Raw genomic sequence first — 22,130 nt, forward strand, 5'->3', positions numbered from 1 at the left:
TAGGACGGAGAGCGGGGCTATTAAGGCAGGGTTTTTTGGAATAGATGAAAATGGAGGACATGAGGATAGACAGTATCACATGATTAAGAATTTAGTAGTAACTTAGGCCGTACATTTAAGACAAGCCCAGCAAGAACAAGGGCACAGAGTCCACTGTGAGTGGATGTGTTTGGGGGGACCCGGAGTAGAACAGCCTGGTGGGAATGGCAAGGGGTGTTGGGTTCAAACTAGAGATAAAGCCAAGGGATGGCTGTGCTCCCTGTCCCCCTCCTCCTCCACCTCCAGGTGGCCTTGCACCTGGAGGATGCCCATTCCCATAGCAGAGGCCCACAGGCTCCCTTTGCTGATTCCGGTTCTGGCCGCCCAGGAGCGGCTGGCTGAGTCAGCCCATCCTGCCTTTGAACTTGTGCTCACCTGCTTGCATTAATTAGATGATATGTGGGTTCCCTTATCTTTCCCAGAGAAGATTCCTCTCTTTAGGTGATCGGTTATTGATGCCAGCCTGGGATTAGAGTTGCTTCTGTCCGCTTCCCCCTCAGGCCCCGTTACAGGATGTGTGAGATAGCACAGCCTCATGTTGGAGCAAGTGGAGGCTGAGCCACTTGGCACGTCCGCGAGACTGATTACCGCCAGCTCCCTTTCAGGTTTACAAAGCACATTCGCATGTAATCTGATTTGATCCTCAGAGTGAAACTACAGCACACCCCAGAAATATTAACCTCTTCAATAAACAAGGGAACTGAGGCTCAGAGAGATGAAGCATCTTGCTCAGGGCCAAACAGCTGCGGGTCCAATCCCAGTCTTGATCAAGTTCATTGCTTTCTCCTCTAGGACCCACCAGGATCCACAAGCATCCACTTAGGCTTGGTTTTTGGTAGAGACTTATTATTGATTCAGTTCAGGTCAACAAATGTGTCTCAAAACTGCGTGTTAGCTGTTTCTACAACACACACCACACCACACCACACCACACCACACCACACCACACCACACCACACCACACCACACCACACCACACCACGCTCATTCTTGCCATCTGCTAGCTCTCCGATCCCTTGTGTTCTCCTCAGGGAGTGCCTGAAAGATATAGTCACATGAGTCAAGAATAGGCACCTGAGATCTTGACCTCTTGTGACTCTGTTCTGAAACTGGAGAAACGTTTGCTAGGATGTGACTTTTAAACTCTGCTTAAAAGTTTTATTCTGAGGTACCGTCACTCTTCCTCACCCTTGAAGAACTTTCTTGTGCCCAAGCAGCAGATTGACTAAACTTTAACATATTGGAAACAGTGTCTTAATCTTGTAGAAAATGGGACATCTCAACTGATTCAATTTCCACCCATTGCCATGGGACAGAGTGGCTTCTAAGACCTGGGTGCCAACGAGATCCTGCGCCCTCCAGCTCCTCTCACCCTGGACCCAGGGGAGGGGAGGCACACAGTCATTCTGGGTGCCGTTTTGACCCACAGCGCCTTTTTAAAGATCCTTGGGCCAGAGTGAGAAGAAAGAAGTGAATCTAGTTGACCTGAGTTACGAGTCTGGTAATCTTTAACTCTGACTTGGATCAGGGAATCCAGTTCTCCATGGTGTTTGCTTAGAAATGCTTCTACCCTGTTACATCATTTTGTATTGTGTCACTATGGCTGGCCAGTGAGTTGGAATTCTGTGTCTGTCAGTGAAAGGGCAGGGAATCTGGGGCCCTGGCCGGGTGAATCATGGTTCCTGTACAGTTGAATCTAGCAAGTGTTTGTGGAGAGCCTACTGTGTATCTGTTCACCTTAGCACTTGCCCTTAGGAAAGTGGTCTTTACTACAGTTACTTCAAATATATTTGACCATAAATATATTTCCCTAGAGTCTGCAAGTGGTTTATTTGGGAAGAAATATGTTCGTTTCTTTCCCTGTTTGTCATCACTTAAAAAAAAAACAAACTAATTTTTTGATGAGTAGGTATGAAAAGGATAGATCTACATAAAACCTCTCATCCTATCTCTACTTCATTCTGCCTCAGAGACTGAGGCATTGTGGGAATTTCTCAATTACTTTTTTTTGTTTCTTTCATAGTTCACCAAGTTTAGGGATGTTGGAATGTCAGGCTTTGAATGTGGTTCAATTTGAGAGAAGGTTCCAGAATGGACCAATCTCCCATGCAGATGGCTGCATTCTTCTCATACCCACTGGGCTCAGAATATTGCTTGTGGTAAGTGACTGGGCTTATTTTATAAGTTAGCTGTCCCCATGTTGAACAGCTGGCCTGCTCCTATGCACTAATGGTTCTCCTATGGGATCAACTACAAATACTCATGCCATCTTGCTTTTTACCCATTCCCAGGTGCTCTGTAGACATATCAGAAGTCCTTGTTTCACTCCTGATCCCCTCATCAACATACCTTCAGATCTTTCAGAAACAAAGCCTAACATCCTCACTTATGTGGCTCTGTTCACCCCACGTCTCCTGGCTTCTGGGTCCCCTTATTTTAAGAGTTATGTAGAAAACTTGCTGGGCACTGGTGGCTCATGCCTGTAATTCTAGCTACTCAGGAGGCAGAGATCAGGAGGATTGCAGTTCAAAGCCAGCCTGGGCAAATAGCTCCTGAGACCCTATCTTGAAAACCCCCTCACAAAAATAAAAAAAGAAAGAAAACTCACTGCCTGTCTCTATTACTGACTCTGTTCACCACATTCCCTTCCTTACCTCAGAGTTCAATTTTCCCTCCTGCACGGCCTGGGCCGGGGGAGATGTGGTCTCCCCTGGAACTTTACAGAAGGCTGTCTTTATTCAATTTGACTGTTGCTATTATGTGGTGAAACATTCAATAGAAGTTGTGATTTATGAGACATGTGTGGCTGTGGTTGTTTTTTCTTTTTCTTTTTTTTCCCCCTTTTTCTTTCTTTTTTGCTTTGTCATCTATCAGAGAGAGAAAAGCCAGGCCTGATAATTTCTTGGCACATCCTGTGTTCAGTTAAGAATGTCAGCTGTCAGCCTGTCAGGAAGTTATTTCTTGGATTGACTTGACTCCCTCTTTTTACTTTTTGCCACAGTCCCCTCTAGTAAACAGGCAGAGGTCCTGCTTGGTCCTGCAGACTGGTGATAAGGGGACGAGGGACAGCTGTGGGGAGAAGCATGTGCCCCTTACTCTCTGATACCCCTCCGTGGCCACGTGTGCATCTTCAGGTCAGCTTGGGATTGTTGAGTTAGGAAAAGGCCAGCCGGGGCCTTTCAGGGTTCGCAGAGCCGCCTTTGTTCCTGGATCCAGCACCTCCCGAGTCCTCTTTGTTTTTTGGACTGGCAGCTTTAGGTAGAAATCTTTTCTTTTTCTTTTCTGAAAGTATGCCTGTGTTGGATAAAAGACTCTTCAAGTAGAGGGCCCAGCATACTGTGTATTGGCTGCTGAAAGTAGGCTAATTGGTCACAGAGGCAGGTTGTCACAAAGGTGCTGGTGGCCAGGGGCAGGAGGAGGATGAGCCCCTGTGAATGAATGCGAGGTTGAGTCTTTCCTCCTCTCCCTTCCTCTGCTCTTCTTATTAGCTGTTTGCCGAAATGCATCCGAGGCTTTGCGGAGCCATCCACGACAGCATTAGCTAAGTTGTGCCTTGCATCTTAAGTGCCTGGTTAAGGTCCTGCATAGCAGCTTCTGGAACCGGTCCTCACTGACCCCCCAGAGTGTGCATAAAGAAGTCCTAACCCACAGTGATGGCTGGGAGGGACCCAGAAGGCAGGCCTGCTGAACGTGAGCAGAGCCTGTGCTCCTCCACACTTGGATTTGGCTGTGAGGGGGGCTCACCAGCAGGACCAAACATGGGAAAAACTCATCTTTCTGGCCTCATAACAATGGGGGCAAAGTGAGGGTTTGGTTGAGGAACCTAGACACACCCACCAGGCTGGCTAATGGGTGTGTTCAAAGAGGGGTTTTAGACTTGTATATAGTGAACCATGCTGGCAGGACAGGGCAGCCCTTGAGCTCCCCACCTAACACCAAGTTTGCCTTCTTGTTATTTACATCTTAAGATGTCTGGGGATCTTGTTTTGTCAGTACCCTGGGTCCTTTGAATTTGCACATGTGTCACCCCCAGGGTAAGAAGTTATCTAATAACATCCCTGCTACCTGCTACCACCACCACCACCACTCCTGTCTGTCCTCCACTTCTGTTTCTGCCTGTGTTATCCATCAAGACCTGTGACTTCATGACTGGGGAGACTTTCTCCCTGGTGGCCATCTCTGCTCTCCTCCAGACTCACACGCACCTTGCTCCTGACTGCCTAGGAGTCTAGAATAGTCCTTTGCCTGGGATTCTGGTCTCTGCACATGGGTCCTGGTTCTCCAGGTGTCTGGAATGACATCCCTTTCTTTAGCCACCTAGTTCTTTTTTTGGGGGGGTGGGGGTGGGAGGGGCACGACAGAGTCTTGCTATGAAGTCCAGGATGGCCTTGAACTTGAGATCCTCCTTCCTCAGCCTCTTGAGTGCAGGGATTACAGAAGTGCACCCCCATGCCTGTCTCTTGCCACTCATTTATAAAAGGCCATCTTCTTTGAAGTGGCTCCTTCATTCTTCCCCTGAGGAAGGGACAGCTCGCTCCTTCAGCTCCTTCAGCCCCACAACCCTCCACTGGCTTAAAAACAAAAACAAAAACAAAAACAAAAAAAACCACAACTGGTTAACATGCTCTTTTCCCTGGTCTTTTTGTTCCTGTCCTGGGTGCCCCACTAACAGGTTACATATTGAGGATAAGGGCTCTCCATGGGACTGCTGTCCCATAATTTTTTTGCAGCAAGAAAATTCTCATTCTAATGCATGTGGCCATTGAGCATTCGAAATGTGGCAGTTGCAACTGAGGAACTGAATTGTTAATGATTCTTCATTTTAATTAATTTAAATTTAAATTGCAGTAGCCACATGTGGCTGGTGACTTGGTCATTGCAGATGTGGGACTTGGTTGTCTTGGTACTTTCAGAGGCTCTTGGCATGGGGCTCAGCTCATAAGAAAAGCATAATAAATAACATCGTACTGCTGAATGAAACAGAAATCACTTAGGTGTAGAGTTATAGTGATGTTAGTGTGTGTATTCTTTGCCTATTTTCCATGCAATTTGATTTTTAAGTTAATAGATTATATACTTGAGTACCACTGGATGCTTTAGGGAAACAGAGATGAATAAGACATGGTCTCTACCTTCAAGCACCTTAAACCTAATGGGTAAATACCTAGTGATAATTCGAAGCCAAGTGAAATACAGCACCACTGTTCAGGAATGTTTTACATCCTGGGTGTGCATAGAGGAAGGAGTAGTTGAGTGAGAGGAAGGAGAATTCCTTCATTGAGCAAATTCTTACTGCATGTTACTTACAACCCAGGTACTGGGAGTTCATCTGGGAAGAAAACAAAGTCCCTGACCTCATGAAGCTGACTTTCTGGTAGGCGGGATAAATAAAATAAGTAGTCTTAGGCTGTGCTGTGCTGGAAGACAAGAAGCAGGGGGAAGGTGCAGGGGTGCTGGGATGTGGGTGGGGTACAGTTTTTAATGTCTGTACTTGGGCTTGGAGAGTTGGGAAAGGAGGCAGGATATTGTTGGGGGCTGTTCAAGTGATGCCCTTGTGGGTAGTTGTGTGTGCAGCAGGCCTGGAGCATGCAAAGAGGTAAGGAGGAGAGTGGGAGGATGAGGCTGCAAAGAAGGCTGGGAGCCTGGTACGCATGCTTGTCAGCATCCCTGCAGGTGTCCTGTCTCCTCAATTGAGACATTAGTCCTCGAGGACAGGGGGCCCCATTATGACTTCAGGTCTTCACAAATCGTGTTGCTTAAGGAACAGTTAGAATTAAGCTGCATCTCCTGGGGTAAGAAAGTCTGATCAGATCAGGCCTCTCTCTAGCTTCATTGTTCCAGTGGCTCTTATTTCCTTTCTAGGACTCTCCTGGTGCAGACAGAGTCTCTGCATGGTCCCCAGGGCCTAGCCCCTGTGTGTTCTCACATTCTTTTGACCTGGGTCCACTTTGGACACACAGAAAGTTTGGGAGAACCAGGGGCTGTGGGCAGAAAGCAGGCACTGGGGGCTTTCAGAAGGATAGAATTTGTGGTTGGGGAAAGGATTGCCTCACTTCCCTGCAAGTGTGGAGGCCCAGAGACTTGGCTGGACAGGAAGTGAGTTGTCCTGAGCCACAGATGCCTCTTGGAGTGACAGCTGTGCATGGTGATCATAGTTTCAGTTGTACTCTGAGTTTCAAACTCAGATTTTGCCTAGGAAGAGGAGGGGCCTTTGTCAAGGGCAAAAAAGGGCTCTTAAAATAGGTTTTATATCAGCCTGGGTTAAGGCAGCTGCTGGATTACTCTTTGCTCACCAGATGAATCCAGTCTCCTTGGCTGTGGTCTGCAAGGCTCCTTGTAATATCACTCCTGCCCATGTTTCCATCCTTGTCTCCCACCAGACCCTCATCCCACTTGAATTTTAACATTGCCAGACTTGTAGGGTCTGAAATAAGCTATGTTATGCTGATGTGACTCTGTTGGCCTTTCTCTCTTGTTTTCCTGAAAAACTTCTGCTTATCCTTCAGAACCCCAGTCAGGCATCTCCTCTTCGAAGCCTTCCTGACTCAGCTCACAGAATGCATCACATTTCCTTCTGTCTCTTTTGCATACGCAATGCCATTGTGTGTGTCCTTAGGTCCCTGGAGGGGAGTTTGGGATCCCAAGGCTAGTTTGGGGTACTCACTAATGTTGGTGTTGAGTGGGGTTAATCAGGGGCAGGTGACAAAATAGAAATGGTTACTTAATCTGAGAATGTCAGTGATTTCAGGACCCTCCCCTATTTTAACTGATTTTTTAGCAAGACTCACCAGTTGTCTTTTACATATGAAGATGCCTATCAGGTTGCCAGCTGTGTGTATGTGAGTAGCCCAGAAGGGAAGAGAAAGGTTGGTCTGACTCAATGTAGTGGGACCGTCAGTTGCAGCACTTTCTGCTTGTGTCAATGGTAGCTGTCACATGGAACTCTGGCCAGCTGTTTTCCTTAGGACAAAGTCTTTATTTCCTGAGAGCTTGTGTCCAGTTTTATGATAAGGAGGGCGTGGATTACCCAAGGGGAAAAGAGAGGAGACAGTAAGGTACCCAGGGACTTGGAATCATCCACAAAGTAATTCTGTGCAGGAACATCCGTTTCCTCATTTATTGAACACACATTTACCAAGTGCCTCCTGTGTGGCAGGCATTCTTTTTGGGAGTAGGGGGTGAGCAAAACAGACAGAAGTTCCTGACTCCATTCTAGGGCTTAACTGAGCCCCTATCCCAGCACCTGGTAAGTAGCAGACACTAAGCAGTGTGTGCAGAGGGCATGAATCAGTGTTGTTGGACAAATGAGGTTTAATCAGGCAGATTTTTCTTCCCTGAGGGAAGGGGATGTGGTTTTATGAAGCACTTGCCAGATGCAAGGCCATTTTCTCTTAGAAGAACCTGGGCTTCCAGGCAGAAGTGCCCCTCAGAGAGAGCCAGGTGCCATTTGCTGGGCCGTGTGGCCACTCTGACAACCCTCCGGAGTAAACTGCGAAATGAGCCCTCCGTGCTTTGTCCGACAGCTACGGCTCCCCGATGACCTCTTCAGCTCAATAAACAGCCAGCCAGGCCAGTTAGCTGGGCTGGGCATGCTGGAGAACTTATCTCTCCTCTGCTTTTCCCTGTCTGGTTGGCCCAGTGCAAGAATTTCAAAAGAACAGACGTCGTGGCTATAAAGCATCTGTAATGCTACACGTTTAGTAAAAGTTCCTGGCGGACCCAGCTCTGTTTGATTGGTGATATTTTTGCTGTGATGGTTGTTTCCTTTTTTCCCATTTATCCCACTGGAAAATAAAGTTTTCTTTTATGTGAGGATTTACAGAAATATGTTCCTGGCATGAGCAAAGCACGGACGTATTAGGATATGGGTGCAGCAGAGAAATAATTACCTCCAAGGCACAGACAGCTTTATCTCTCATGCAGAATGATCTTCCTAATGGGGAACAATCTGTTCCTCTCAGAGGGCCAGGAGCTGCCTAGGTGAAGGCCAGTGAAGACATTGCCTTGCATGGACCACAATAGCATCCTTTTTACTGGGTGTCTGCAACCCTTGAAATGCCCCATTGCCAGGCACCATTGCTGGAGGTGGGATGATTCAAGGTGATGCCCCAGAAAGCCAAGGGAAGTAGAATTGATACTAATTAATCATTAAGTTTATGAAGTATGCCTCATATGTTTTTCCAGTTACTGTTGTTATTTAGCATGTGAGGCAGGCAGGGAAGGCTTGATCCCCATTTGTGAACAGGCAGAGGTGAGGTCATTGATGGAAGAGGGAAGGCGGTGGGAGAAGGAAGAGGAATTTAAGTACCTGTCATTCCAGCTCCATGCTAATAAGCATGCTAGTTCCTTTAATTCCTCCCCCGAACACCTTTTTGTTGTCATTTTGAGACAGGGTCTCACTGTGTAGCCCAGGCTGGCCTTGAACTCACTATCTTCTTGCCTCTGCCTCCCAGATGCTGGGATTACTGACTGTGCCACCACACCCAGATCTTAATCCCATTCTGTAGAGGAAGAAACTGAGGTCAGAGCTCAGTCACTTGCTGTGGTCACCTTGTAAACGTGTGAGGGAAGAGGGTTTTCCAAGTCCCTCCTCTTTCCACTCTACCACTTGGCCTGCTTAGGGTACCACCATTGCCTAAATCTCTAAATCTGGTGCTCTTTTCAGCTTCCATGGTCTTCTTTGGTTTAGAAAAATCACGTTCCACCTTTGTGGGGGTAAAACATTCAATAAAAGGTCAAGACTACTTGGGCTTCTCTTTCTTACTACAAATACTTCTTTGGGTTCCCACTCCTCCCCTACTTGGAGAGGTTGGGGGAACCACATTAGTACATCCTGGGGTGGGGAGAGATGGGGCTATTTTTTTTTTCCCTCTTGACAGGTAAGATTTATGACTTAACAGATGGCTGAGTGTTTCAAAGACCAGTGAGCCCAGAGTGCAATGTGCTTATCTCTGTTTATTCCTCCCCAGCCCTTTCCTTCTCTCCGACCCCCAGGATGTTTCTGGAACAGTAGGATGGCAGAGCAGGCAGAGACCTGCAGATGGGGAAGCTGACCCCAGGCCACATCCTGGCCACTAGGACTGGTATCCAGGTATCTTCCTTCTGGTTCATACCTTTTTTTTTTGCCTGAACCTTCTTGCCAACATTCGAGCAGTAAAATGATGCAGACTTCCACCCCTAGAAGCCCTGGCTTTCTCCTTACCAAGTGGATTGAAAAAGTCACTCCTCTACTTAAGTGCTTTGGAGGTTCTGCCTCCTTGGCATCCCTCACACCAGCAGCCCTTCCACCAGACATGAAGATGCTCCAGCCTCTGCCCATGAGGCCCTCCTCTCCTGGATTTCCCTGCTCCCTGTCAAACCACAGGTCACGCCCAGCCCTCAGCCCAAAGCCCAGCCTCTCATTTGACTGTAAACATCTCTGAAACAGAGACAGGGTCTGGTCAACTTTACACCCACTGTGTCTCGCACAATGCTTGGCATGAAGTAGGTCTTCAAAATGCATTTGACGAGAGAAGGAGTGAACCAATATGGTTTGCCACCAGAGATGCTCCTCTACCATTCACCTTCTCTTACCTTCTTGGTCCACATTCTTGCTCTCCTGGAGTTCAGCACATATTTGTGGAATGCCTACAATGGGCCAGGTGCTTTTACATACGTGTCTCTTGTATGGCATAGAGGTATTGTCCCCACTGCATATGGCTCACCTCAAACTGCAGTACTAGGAAAGTGGTAGAGCTGAGACTCTGGCCCAGCCCTTCCTGAATCACACCTCAACTCCTTCCATTCATCTGTGGCTTTTCTCCCTTGGTTTCGCAGTAAGGGTAATGGTGGAAAGGAACCTTTGCCTGCCTGCCATCGATCCATCCATCCATCCGTCCATCCACCCATCCTCTACTATTTCTCCCCTAGGATGGTAGAAGCAGCTTCCTGTAGAGCCCTGGCTGTATATTATGATTTTCTGGAGAGCATTTCAGAAAAAAATACTGATGCATGGGCCCCCAGTGAACCCGTAAAGTCAGAGACCCTGAGGGCGGGGCCCACGCACAGGTCTGTTGGTTCTGAGGGTTCCCAGGGCAATGCTAATGTCACCCAGACGGGCACTACAGGAATATCAGCGTGGCAGCCTGGCTCAGCTCTGTGGATTAGGTGAAGCTTGCTCATCAGGAACTGATTGCCATGTACATCTGAAATATGATAATGACGGTAATCAAGGCTAAGGGTTAAGGCTGCCATTTGTTCTTTTCACGAAATCAACTGGAGGGCTTGGGGGATGGGAGGCGCTGGCTTTACACCCTGCCTACCAGCAAAGTTTTTATTCTCTCTGGGAGGAACGTATCAGATTGTTGATGATAAGATAGGCCTGGTTCTCACAGGTCTCCTCTCGATTATGGGAGGGATGGTTCTAGATGTCCTGCCTTGGGCAGTCTTCCCCAGAGTCCAGTGGCATCCTCTGAAGAGTGATTTTCTTTAACCTGCTGTCTCTCTGAGGCTCTGAGTCCTGATCCCATGACTGGCATGGCTTGATATGGCTTCTCTCTGCGTGGCTCCTCGGCCTGTTCCTTAGAGTTTGCTGAACATCTTTGTGGAGGATGCAGAGGCCCTTCAGGGAGGTTTGCAACTCTTAACTTCCATGTGGGAAGCGTCTCCTTGGTAGTAGCTACCCAGGGAACCCTGTCTGGTTGGCCCTCTCCCACTGCTTGTGTGAGAAGAGTTGTTTGGGAGGCGGGACCGGATGTGCTGTGCTGCTCCTCACCATGGTTGTGTGTTCATACATCCTGCCACTTGTATGTGGCTGGCCTTCACTCGGGCTGGAAATAGGCAGTGGGGAGCTGGATGGTGGGGGACAGGAGAAGCTCTGAAGAAGGTTTGTGTTTACAGGCTCAGAAGACTAGGTTTTAGTTAGCATCTTTGTTGGAGGAGATGAAAAACTTCTGCCTAGGGTACTCTCGGTTATAATTTCACATTGGGCATCTCAGTTTGTATCATTTGGGCCAGGGTCTTATGTCCATTTTATAGAAGGGCCAAAGTAAGGCTCAGAGCTGATAGGAAATTCCACCCAACGTATGTGACAAACCAGGGCCAGTTGCTTAATGTGTCTCATTGTACACAGATGTGCTTGAAAACGCAAACTTGGGTAGACTGGTAGAAGATATTTTAGATTTGTTATTATTGTTGGTGTTTTATTTTGATCCTTTCTGTAGGCAGAATCACCTCAGGCCTATACCTTAGCCACGGGGCCCTGAGACCATTCGTGGCACCATTTCCAGAGCCCTCCCCTCCCCATGCGCCGTCCTGTTCATCTTCAGAAGAATTCCACCCGGGGTGGGTGCCTCAGGTTCCTGCTGCTGGAGTGACAGGCACAGGTGTGAGGACAGGGTTCATGCCAGCCCCGCCATCCTGTCTGGTTGGCCTTCTCCCACTGCTTTCTGAGGTTTATGAGGAACCAGTTTTGGCAGCCTCTCCCTTGCTGGGGCTTTGGAGACAACGCCACTTGTGTATGCAGAAATGCAGCTTCCTCTGGGGTCAGCAACAGTAAAGGTTCCTTATTTACTTTTGCCTAATGCTACTACAATTGAGAGATGGGGGATTTTAATTGCATTGATGGGTTGGCAATCATTCGAACCTTGGGGAAATTCCTAGGGGACTTTCCCATAGTCCAGCTCACTGGGTAGCAAGGGTTAGGGTCAGGGGCCCCCCGAGAAGGATGGAGTGGTGAGGAACTGCCTGTGAGTGCAGAGCAGCTTGGGTACGTGTGGTGGGGATGACAGTCAGCCAGCCACCTCGCTCAGCATCAGTTGACGTGTAGATCACGCTCCTTAATTTCCTGTGCTTTTCCAAAGCAACACTCATTTCTGTGCCTTTTCCGTCCCCTCCCCCAGCACCCAATATGATTCTGTGCTACTGTCTAGGATATTACTCTCTGATACAATCTGTGGACAGGTCACCCTTGCAGCTGTAGCTTTTCCCCAAGGTAAGAGGAAGCAGTATTTTTTAAATGAGTCTGGGAGGGAGCCACACAGAAGGCTATGAGATGAAGGTGGGGAGCACATGTGCCCCTGCTTGTAGCATCCTGATCATTTCATTATGAGAGCACATCCTCCTGTCGGAGAGTTACTGTTGTTTTAATCAGAGGTAATGTTGTAACCTATGTCGTATAATTGTGTGTAAATTATATTCCAGCCCCATATAGAAGAAGGCTATTTTTTCCCTTCCAGTTTTAAAGCTGTTTAGAAGGAATGCCAAATTGTAGCTTGAACCTTGTGCTCTCTGGCTAATAGCTATAGACAGGGAGGGAGAACTTGGGGAAGCATTTGGGGTTATATTTGTAATTAGTTTCCTCTGGAGTTAAATTAATTTCTGCAGTTGGCAACATAAAATGCTGTTACTTACACTTTTTTTCCAGTGGTCAACTGTGGGTGAATTGAGGCACATGGGATTAGAGGAGGAGGAAGCAGAGGGGAGAAGCAGGTAGGGCACAAGTTCTTGAGCACTCAGCTGACTTCAAGCCCTTTTTGCATTCACATTCTTGTCTTAGAGATCTCTCTGGCCTGCCTGCCACCCCCCAAAAAAGAAAAAAAACATACTTTTTTTGGACAGCTTTATTAACATAGAATTCAGATACCATACAGCTAGACATTTAAATATATGGTTTTCTGGGTTTTAGTATATTCACAGATATTTGCACCCATCCCCATATTCAATAATTTTAGAGCATTTTCACCACCTTGGGGAAACCAAACACATAAAACAAAGAAAAAGCATACCTTTTGGCCGTCACCCCTGGCCCTTTCCCTTGGCCCCAAGCAACCACTAATCTATGTTCTCAATAGAAATCTATAGACTTCCCTGTTATGGACCGTCATAGAGAAGGAGTCACATGTGATCCTTGACGACTGGCCTCTTTCATTTTGCATAAGGCTCATGGTGGTGTGACATCTGTCATCATTCCATTGCTCTTTATGGCTAAATAGCATTCTGTCATACGGATGTAACACACTTTTTATACACTTCCATTGGTGGACATTTGGGTTGTCCTGCTTTTGGGCCACTATGAATGTCTGTAGAAGTTTTTGGTTGAAAGAGTGTTTTAATTTTCCTTGAGTATGTACTCAGGGTAGAATCGCTGGATCATAGATTGACTCTGTGCTCCATTCTTTGCAGAGCAGCCAGACTGTTATCAACAGTAGCTTAACCATTTTATGTTCCCACCAGTGAAATCTGACCTGTCGTTGTTGCTTCAAAATTTAAAAGAGCAAAGTCAGATTTTCTTCTCATGGTGCCCTTACTTCTCCCCTATCCCCACTTGTATCTTTGTGCTAGAAAGAAAGAAGTTGGCAAATGAAGGTGCAAGAGGCTTCTGTGAGTGGAAAGGGTGGGGGGTTAATATTAAGTCCTTACTGCTGTTGACTTTGGATGCTTAACATCCCTGAGCCCAAGTTTCCTTTCCTGGGAAGAGATGCTGGGTCATGTTGTTAGGTTGACATGGAATACTATGCAAGGTAACTGTGGGAAGGACAGAACCCAGGGTATGCAGTGTGAGCAGAGAACTCCAACATGGAAGGGGATACCCGGAAAAGGGTTTTCCACTGGAGCAGAGGACCCTTCCCTTCACTCTGATCTATTAAGCAGGAACCGGCATATGTGCAAACCCTGGCCCTTGTTTTATCTGAGGAATTGAAGTCCTCATGCAGCATTTGGGTTGCCTCTCCTTACAGGTGCTCTGTTCTCTCATCTCCCAACAGGTGTCACCTTTTAAGGCAGAGATGTACCCCCATGTGGTGGGTATGACCTCTCTTCCTTGAGAGAGCAAATTCAAATTGTCACAATGTGGGAGCCATGTTCTCCTCCCCTATAAATGGTGGAGAGTGGCTGTGTGGAATCTGGCTCCAGTGTCACCAAGAGAAGGTGAGGTGGAAGCAGTGGTATCTCTGGGCCTCTCCTGAGTAGGCCTTTGTATTAGTTTCCTGGGGCCAAGGGGTGTGGTTTAGGTGATAGAAATGTATGTTTCACAGACCAGGAATCCAGAAGTTTGACATCTGTTGGCAGCTGGATGGTTCTTCTGGAGGCTCTGGGAGAAGGTGTTCCATACTTCTCCAAGCCTTTGGTGCTTGTTGGCATTCTTGGTGCTCCTTGGTTTGTAGAAGCATCCTTTGATCTTCCTCCATCTTTACACATAGTGCCTGTGTCCATGTGTCTTTTCTTCCTACAAGGACATCAATCATTGAATATAGGGCCCACACTACATCCAAGTTGGTGTCACCACAAGCTCCTTAACTAATTATATCTGAAAAGACCTTCTTTATAAATGTCATTCCATTCTGGGGTTCTGAGTGGACATGAATTTTGGGGGGACCCTAGTCATCCACAGTCTTTCCCACATGTGATCCTTTCCATTTGGGGAAGATTTCTGGCACCTGACCTGTGCCCTAGTTTGACATGCTAGATGAACATGGTACTGGATTCAAGAAGTGTGGTGACAGGAGTACTGGTGGTGGCAGTGCAGGGATGGTGGCAGAGAGGATGGTGGTGGAGTGGTAGCCAGAGTGGTGGTACGGGTGGCGTAGAGAAAGGGGGATTGTGGAGGGCCTGTCCCATGGAGAAAACACCGTGGGAGTGGGGCCTGGATCATCAGTTGCTATCTGTCCTGTACAGAGATTGGCCCGAAACACAGACCTGCCATGTTAGTGGAGAGTGTGCAGTTTCATCCGTGATCCTGGATGTAATGAAGACTTTAGTTTTTCATCGTCACTTGACGGCGTAGGGTACTGGATGGAGCCCTTGTCTGGGCCCCAGGGAAGTTGTCCTAACCATCCCCTTGCCTTCAACTAGCACGTGATTCTTCTTTCTGGGAGTCTTGTTTTCCCATCTACGTGATGAAGATGGTGTGCTGGAGCTTTGTGAAACCCCACCCTGCACTAACTTTCCTAGCCTTTCTCTACCTGGGAAGTCTCACAGGTTAGAAAGCATCGGAAAACGAGTCTCTGCTTGTTAGGGAAAATGGTTCATATTTTCTGCTTGAGGAGACTTTGAACTCTTTGCAGGGATATGGTAATAGTGAGAGCTGATTTGATTTCTCTGGGCCTCTTCCACACCCATTGAAGTCTTTCCAGAGCCATTTCCTGCCTCTCCATGCATTTGTCAGGATTAAGAAATATTTGGGGTTTTGGTTTTGTTTTGCTTTTACTTTTTTGATTACTAATATCTTTGGGCTAAAGATATTTGGGCTGTTGGAGCTAAGTTTTTCCCTTCTGTCTTTCTGTCTTTGCTTAAAAAGTAATTGTTCTCTTCTAACCTCCCGCTACCCCACCCAGCTTTCAAAATGTGTACACGCACACACACGCACACACACACACACACTCTCACCTACACACAGCCTGCTTTATTCTGTTTTGTAAAAATACAAGCAGTGGCCCCACTCTGAGTGATCATTTCAGATGGAAGTGCATTTTTAATACTTAAAAGCAAAAATTTGGGCTAGACACAGGAAGGTGCGGTGAGTTTACAGCGTAGTTAGCAGCTGGCTTTGGCCAGTTCTTACATATAAATAGCAATTTTCTGAAGTGGCATGGGTGCTGGGGCTTTCTCTGTGGAGCCAAGGGGTTGGTGAAGAGCAGTGGTGTTTAGTTATCTAAATGCAAAGCTTCGCAACAGGAATTTGTGAGAGCTCGACCACTCACCGCTTGGCCACATGCACACAGCCCAGAGCATGCACATGCGTGCATATGTACACGTGTATGTACACATGTGTTTGTACACACACACCTCACTTCCCAAAGTGATACCTAAACCATAAAAGAAGGGGCTCGTGGGTAGGGGGATGTATTGCCTAGGGATGCAGAGCTCTCAGATAGGTATCCAGTGTCTCCATTAGTGTAAGACACATACCAGAGGGCTTCCTGCAGCCCCTCCACCAAACCCCACGGGCAAAGGAAGTTTAAGGTCAATTTCCCAGGGGATTTTGGTCTGAGCTCTCTATAGAACATGTGAGTGACTTCTTTCATCTTGGCCCTGCGGGAACCAAGTGAGGCCATCTGAGCATTTTGGTGTTTAGTGACCAGTGCTACTGTATCCCACAGGGTCAAGAACCAGTGCAGGAGGGAAACAAGTGGCTTCTTCACTGGGTGGGAGGAATTTAAAAAATAATAATAGTAATGCAAAGGAACATAGAAGCAGGGGGCCAACTGTACCTTATTCTGTTCACTCTTTCCAAGGTCATAAGAAGGTTAAAGCAGGGGACTACTTGGATAGTTCCTGACAATAGAAGCCAAGACTTGAGGGCTGGACTGGAGTTTCCCTGAATACCCACTCACAGGCTTGTATGCACACTCACATGTGCACCCAAACCTTGCACAGTACTGATGGGAAGGTGAAGACCTCCATTCTGTTTCACTGAGAGACTGGGCACGACATCCAAGCACCACCTCTCTCCTGCCCTCTGCAGTAGCCATGGAGGTGGAAGGGAAGTGGAGAGAAGAATGTGACTCTAGGGTCCTGTGTCTCTGGTGTCCCTCACCAGAATGCAAATTGCCAAGCAGTCCACACTTTATTTGGCAGTAATGGTGTCAGAATTCTCAAAGCAGATCACCCCATTTCCCCTGTGGCCCTGGTGGGAATGATCACTGTGCACAGCACTCTCCTTGCACCCCTCCTAGCTGTGTTCCCCTCTCCCGAAGCCAAGACATCAGTGAGCAGCTAACCAAGTGTGGCACATCTTCCCACTGGCCTTTTCATGTCTGGGAGATTTTGATTAAGCCAGCCTCTTTTTTAGCGTTTGCTGAGGAGTGGGTTCCATCAGTACATCTGAGCTTGTTCCTGGAGAGGATGTTTTTAGTAACTTGGACTCTTTGGTGCGCTGTTTGGAGCCTGGAGAGTTTCATCCTTTACCCACCTCCAGCCAAAAAAAAATGTTTTTAAGACTCTTTTGGGGGGACTGTGTAGATTCATGGCTGTGCGTCTACCTCCCTGTTTAGGGCTGTCTTGGCATGTTTACTGCTGCAAGGCGGCAGGGGAGGATGTGTTGAGAGACCTTTTCATTTAACCTGTTACCGAGCAGTGAACATTCTGTTGAATTCTGTAATGTGGAATGAAGACCTGGCGCTTGTTCCCTTCTCTTTGTCCACATGCATGGAATGCAATAGACAGAACCCACTCTGCACCACCGCCCCTAAGCAGCGTATGTGAAGGAAGCCTCAGGCTCCCTTGTCCAGATGTCTCTCCAGAGGTGCTTTGAGAGCGCCACCAGTACGTGTCTAGGCCACGTCAGGTTTCCTTAGAGATAGTTAATTACTTGGCTGTGGTTAAAAAAAAAAAAAAAGAATGAAAAGTCTAAAATTAGACTATTGGGAATCTTTGCACACCTGATACCACGTAGAGATGCAAGCGTTTTTGAGATTAGACTGGAAGAGAATGAGGCAATAGGAGTTGATTTTTCAAAGCTTTTTCTCTAACACATCTTTCTGCTGTGTGTTTATTCTGAGCGTAAAGGATGAGGTTAGTAACAGACTTTGGATTCAGTTACTGTGACCATTTATTTATCATCTATACTGTGCCCGACTAGACTTTCTGGCATATCTAATTTAGCCCTCATGGGAATCTTGGATGGTAGGCTAATTATTATATCTTCATTTTATAGGAGGTTGAATTCCATGTTCTATTAGAATGCAAGTTCCTGCGCCTAGCATTTAATGTATCTGTTGGGTGAATATCTTAAGAAAGTTAGGTTAAAATTTGGTGATTAGTGAGTATAAGGAGAGACTTCAGTCTTGAGAGGCCCCATGTTAGTTAGCTTTTCTCACAGCTGAGACGAGTACCTAATGCAAACCATTGGGGGAAGGATTTATTTTGGCTCACCATTTCAGGCTTCAGTCCATCATGGAAGAAAGGGCATGGCAGAGCACAGCAGCTCACATCATGGTGCTCAGGAAGGAGAGAGAGGAAGAGAAGGGGAGAGAAGAGAGAAGGAGGGAGGGAGACAGAGCAAGCTGTGCTAGTTGGTTTTCTCTTTTTTCCACTTTTACTCCATGCTTGCCCTCAGCCCACAGTCAGGGTTCATCTTTCCTCCTCAGATTCTGTTATTCATGTCATTCATCCCTGGAAACGCTGCCGCGCGCGCACTCACACTCACTCACACAGACTCACACACACTCACACTCACACAGACTCACACACACTCACACTCACACTCACACTCACACACACTCTCACACCCACACACACTCACAAACACACACTCACACACTCACACTCACAGTCACACACTCACACCCACACACACTCTCACACACACTCACAAACACACCCACACACACTCTCACTCACACACACACTCACAAACACTCACACACACACTCACACTCACATACACACACACTCACACTCACTCACATACTCACACTCACTCACACACACTCACATACACTCACACTCAGACTCACACACACTCAGACACTCTCACTCACACCCACACACACTCTCTCACACACACTCACACTCACACTCACTCACAGTCACACACTCACACACACACTCTCACACACTCACACTCACACACACTCACGCTCACACACACTCACACTCACACACACAATGCTTTACTAATCTCTTAGGCATTTCTCAATCCAATCAAATCGACAATCAAGATTAACCATCTTAAACAAGTCCTGATGGAGTTTCATTCACCTAAGGTGACCTTGGATCTACCAGGGGGACTTTGGGGATGAAAAGGGAGAGGGACAGGAAGAGCAATGATGAGAAGGTCTGGGAGCTTTGGTGGCATAGACACTGGCAGGCGCTTTAGAGAATGGCTTCACATATATCTCACCCAGCCCCCTATCATCTGAAAGGGGATGAAAACCCATAAATTGCAGCTTTAGTCACATGAGCAGACCACTGCATGGTGCTCACAGGCAATAGGAGGAAGGCTGCAGGCAGTGTTAAGTGGCCAGGGAAGTGTCCTCTTAAAACAGTGTACAGACAATCCATTACAATGGTGTTCCAGTTCAGGATCTGAGCTCCATACCATCTGGGAGCCTCTGTCCTTCACACCCTTGGGGTTCTGGTCTAGCACCTGTCAGAATAGAGGAGAGAACTCAGAGCTAAGGGAGTGAGTTCTGTTCAGGGTCACATGCAGAGTGTGACACTGAAACTGAATCTCCAGTGCCTTTTTATACTCTTGTAGGTCACCTCTGTGCTCCCGGTGTCACTCAGCTGAAATGTGGGAATTGGGTTGGTTCATTCATTCACTCAGCAAATATACTAGGTACACTGGCCTAGTAAGGTCAGGGATCCAGGTAGCCGTGGCCCCTGCATCCTGTATCCAGTTAAAATAGACATAAATGGCAGGTATTTGTTTTTGTTATAGATACCCAAACTGGTGAGATCTTGCACCCACTTTGTTTATCACTTTTTTATTTTAATTTAGTTTTTCAATTATTTATTGATTGATTGATGATTGAGACAGGATCCTGCTTTGTAGCTCAGGCTGACTTTAAATTTGGTGATCTTCCTGTCTCAGTTCCCCTGAGTGCTAGAATTATAGGTGTGCACCACTGTGCCTGGCTCCAGTTTTTAATTTTGACATTAAAGCAAAACAAAAAAATCAACACATAGTATGAACTCAGTCTTCAAAATGAAGACTTAATTTTTAGCTCCTGTGTGTGAGACTTTTGATCTCTGATCTGAGTAGTTTCTGTCATGGAGCTTCCTCTTCCCTTTGCTTTCGAACTGGTGGGATTCTGAAATGTGGCCATATCTGCTTATTTTTGCATCCGCTAAGCATCTGGTGTGGGGGGGCTGGTGTGTGCCCGATCCTGTACTCCGCATTGTGGAGGGTTCTGCAGGGAGTCAGGAGCCTGGACCACCTGCAGGAGGAAGTAACTTTACACGGGGTGATGAATAGTGAGTGCTGCCAGGGGCTTATGGATGCAGGGTTTGGGGATTTCAGTGGAGGGAAGAATAACTCCTGGCTGGGACAGCAAATAGATAGTTTAAATTTGGGAGAAGGTCGTGGGACCTAGGAGGATCGGTTCAACTTGCCATGGGAAAACTTAGGAATGGAGAGGCATTCCAAGAAGGACCTGTGAGTACAGAGGTGTGGAGACTTGGGGATTACTGGGGCTTGACTAAGGCATAGAGTGAATCAGAGTGAATTACGAAGAATCCAGAGGGGAAGGAATATGGGACAGAACTTGCAAGGTGGTCCCTGGGAGCAAGGTTGGTGCCTGTCTTGTTTGTAGACATATACCAGCGCTAGGACAGCTGAGCATAGACAGGTCGCACCTCATTTTGAATTATTTGTGCAATTCTTATTGACAAGGTTTTGTGGGTTACTTTCTGGGCAGCAGCTTTTATGACTTTAGCTCTGTTTTGTTTGCTTCACTTAGATTTAAAATAGCCTGTTGTGGGTTTTTTCTCTCTATGCTGGTATATCATGTTTTGTGGCCACAGCAGTCTCGAAGTCCACTCTGTCTGTAGGAAGATCCTTCACTCTGTCAGGCTGAATGCCTGAGACCTGCAGAGCGGTGACTTAAGCATCCTTAGACATCTAATGGCCTAGTCCATGCAGCTTGCACAAATCTAAAATTGCCTTTCTGGAGAACCGTGGAGCAGGGCTTGTTTTAGCGTCTTATCAAGCACTGCTTCAGATAACCTGGTTAACCTGTGCCCTCATCTTGTCATTTCTTACAGATGGTCACAAGAACAAAGAAAATATTTGTAGGCGGATTATCTGCGAACACAGTAGTGGAAGATGTAAAGCAATATTTCGAGCAGTTTGGCAAGGTAAGCACTGCTTGGGGTTGGGCCACAAGAAGCTGATCAGTTCTTAGGAGTGGCAGCCATGGCCCCTGCCTCTGCCATAGTTTTGTCTTTAAGAACCTCGTCCTTGAACTTGGCTGTCACAATTTAAGTGACAATCGGGCAGGAGCCACAATGGAAGAGTTCAGATTGGGATGGGCACAGTGCCCTGTGTGCCTGCAGGAGCAGACAGGGTGGCCTTTCAACGTGCCTTTGCTGGCATTTGCTGTCCGCATGGGGTCTAGGCTGGGGAGGGATGCATGGCTATGACTCACAGGGCAGAGGCGCCCACAGAAGCTGCTAGAGGCCAGTGAGCTGGTGCTGGGCTTCCTTATTGTGTACCTTTCTGGAAAGTACATTGATAGATGAAGTTAACGGGGGCCCTTGGCGGCTGAATACCCCCCATCAAGTGTCCACAGAGACTCAGGAAAGGCTCTGGCTAGAATCACCGTTCTCTGATCTGAGTGCCTGTGGGACAGGAGCAAAACGACACCCTGGCTTCTGCTGCCCAAATAGGCTGGAACAGGGAGCCACAAAACAGCCAGGAAACAAAGGGTAAGAGGGTGTCAGACAGACAGACAGGATGAGCATGCATGGGTAGTTGCTTAAGTTGGTGTCTTCCTTGTTGGGGGCAGGCAGTGCCTTGGCTGGTGGGCTTTTCCTGTGGGTGGTGTGCTCCTCAGATGGCCCTGTAGCTCCAAGAGGCTAATCCTTGTTGGCCTTCGTGTGATCTCTCCTGTGGCTCCTGCAGAAGCTCCGGGTCCAAGGAGGCTGGCAGGTGAGCGGCTGAGCTGGCCCTCCACTTCCTGCAGCTTTGAGTGATTATGGACATTGTCCCAGGAACCCATGCGTGGGACCGGCTCCCTGCCCACAAGTCTGTCTTCGCTGCTGAAGGGCAGAGCACTGTGACATCCTGGGAAGATACGGTGCCTGCTCGAAACTCCATTACCCATTACTCCCACATGGCTGTCATGCTTGCCCTGGGCGGGACAAAGAACTGCTGCCTGCTGGCCCTTGGGAAGGTTCTGTGCTTCTATTTGTTTGCCCAGGGCGATGGGCAGCCATAACTCCATCCCCAGGTTTGTCCGTATGTTAGCCACTGTCTGTGATGAGGGCCATGACCTTTATTTAGCTTTGAAATGGAAAATTTCCAATCTCTGGTGTTAATCAATTTCTTTGTGCATGTGAGACCATGCAACAAGGAGAAAGCAGACTCTTCCAGTCCCGCCGTGCTTTTGAAATGGCACTGACTTGCCCACCCAGGTGGGTTCTGAAAGATGCCTTCCCCGTGGCTCTTT

General features: G+C 47.5%; 1 protein-coding gene across 21 annotated transcripts in view; it reads left to right on the forward strand.

Annotated features, from left to right (window-relative positions):
- Msi2 (musashi RNA binding protein 2) overlaps positions 1–22,130 on the forward strand; it is a 367,367-nt gene that overhangs the window by 104,110 nt on the left and 241,127 nt on the right. For 18 of the 21 annotated variants that reach the window (XM_074046123.1, XM_074046129.1, XM_074046122.1 and 15 more), the window contains one exon: positions 20,725–20,817. In XM_074046123.1, the coding sequence (XP_073902224.1) occupies positions 20,725–20,817 (93 nt within the window). Of the gene's footprint in view, positions 1–2,062; positions 2,199–13,761; positions 13,945–20,724; positions 20,818–22,130 lie in introns of those variants that run through there. The other 3 variants (XM_074046137.1, XM_074046136.1, XM_074046141.1) reach the window with 2 other exon arrangements.

Source organism: Castor canadensis, chromosome 11 (assembly GCF_047511655.1).
Source record: "Castor canadensis chromosome 11, mCasCan1.hap1v2, whole genome shotgun sequence".
In the NCBI taxonomy this organism is placed as follows: Eukaryota; Metazoa; Chordata; class Mammalia; order Rodentia; family Castoridae; genus Castor; species Castor canadensis.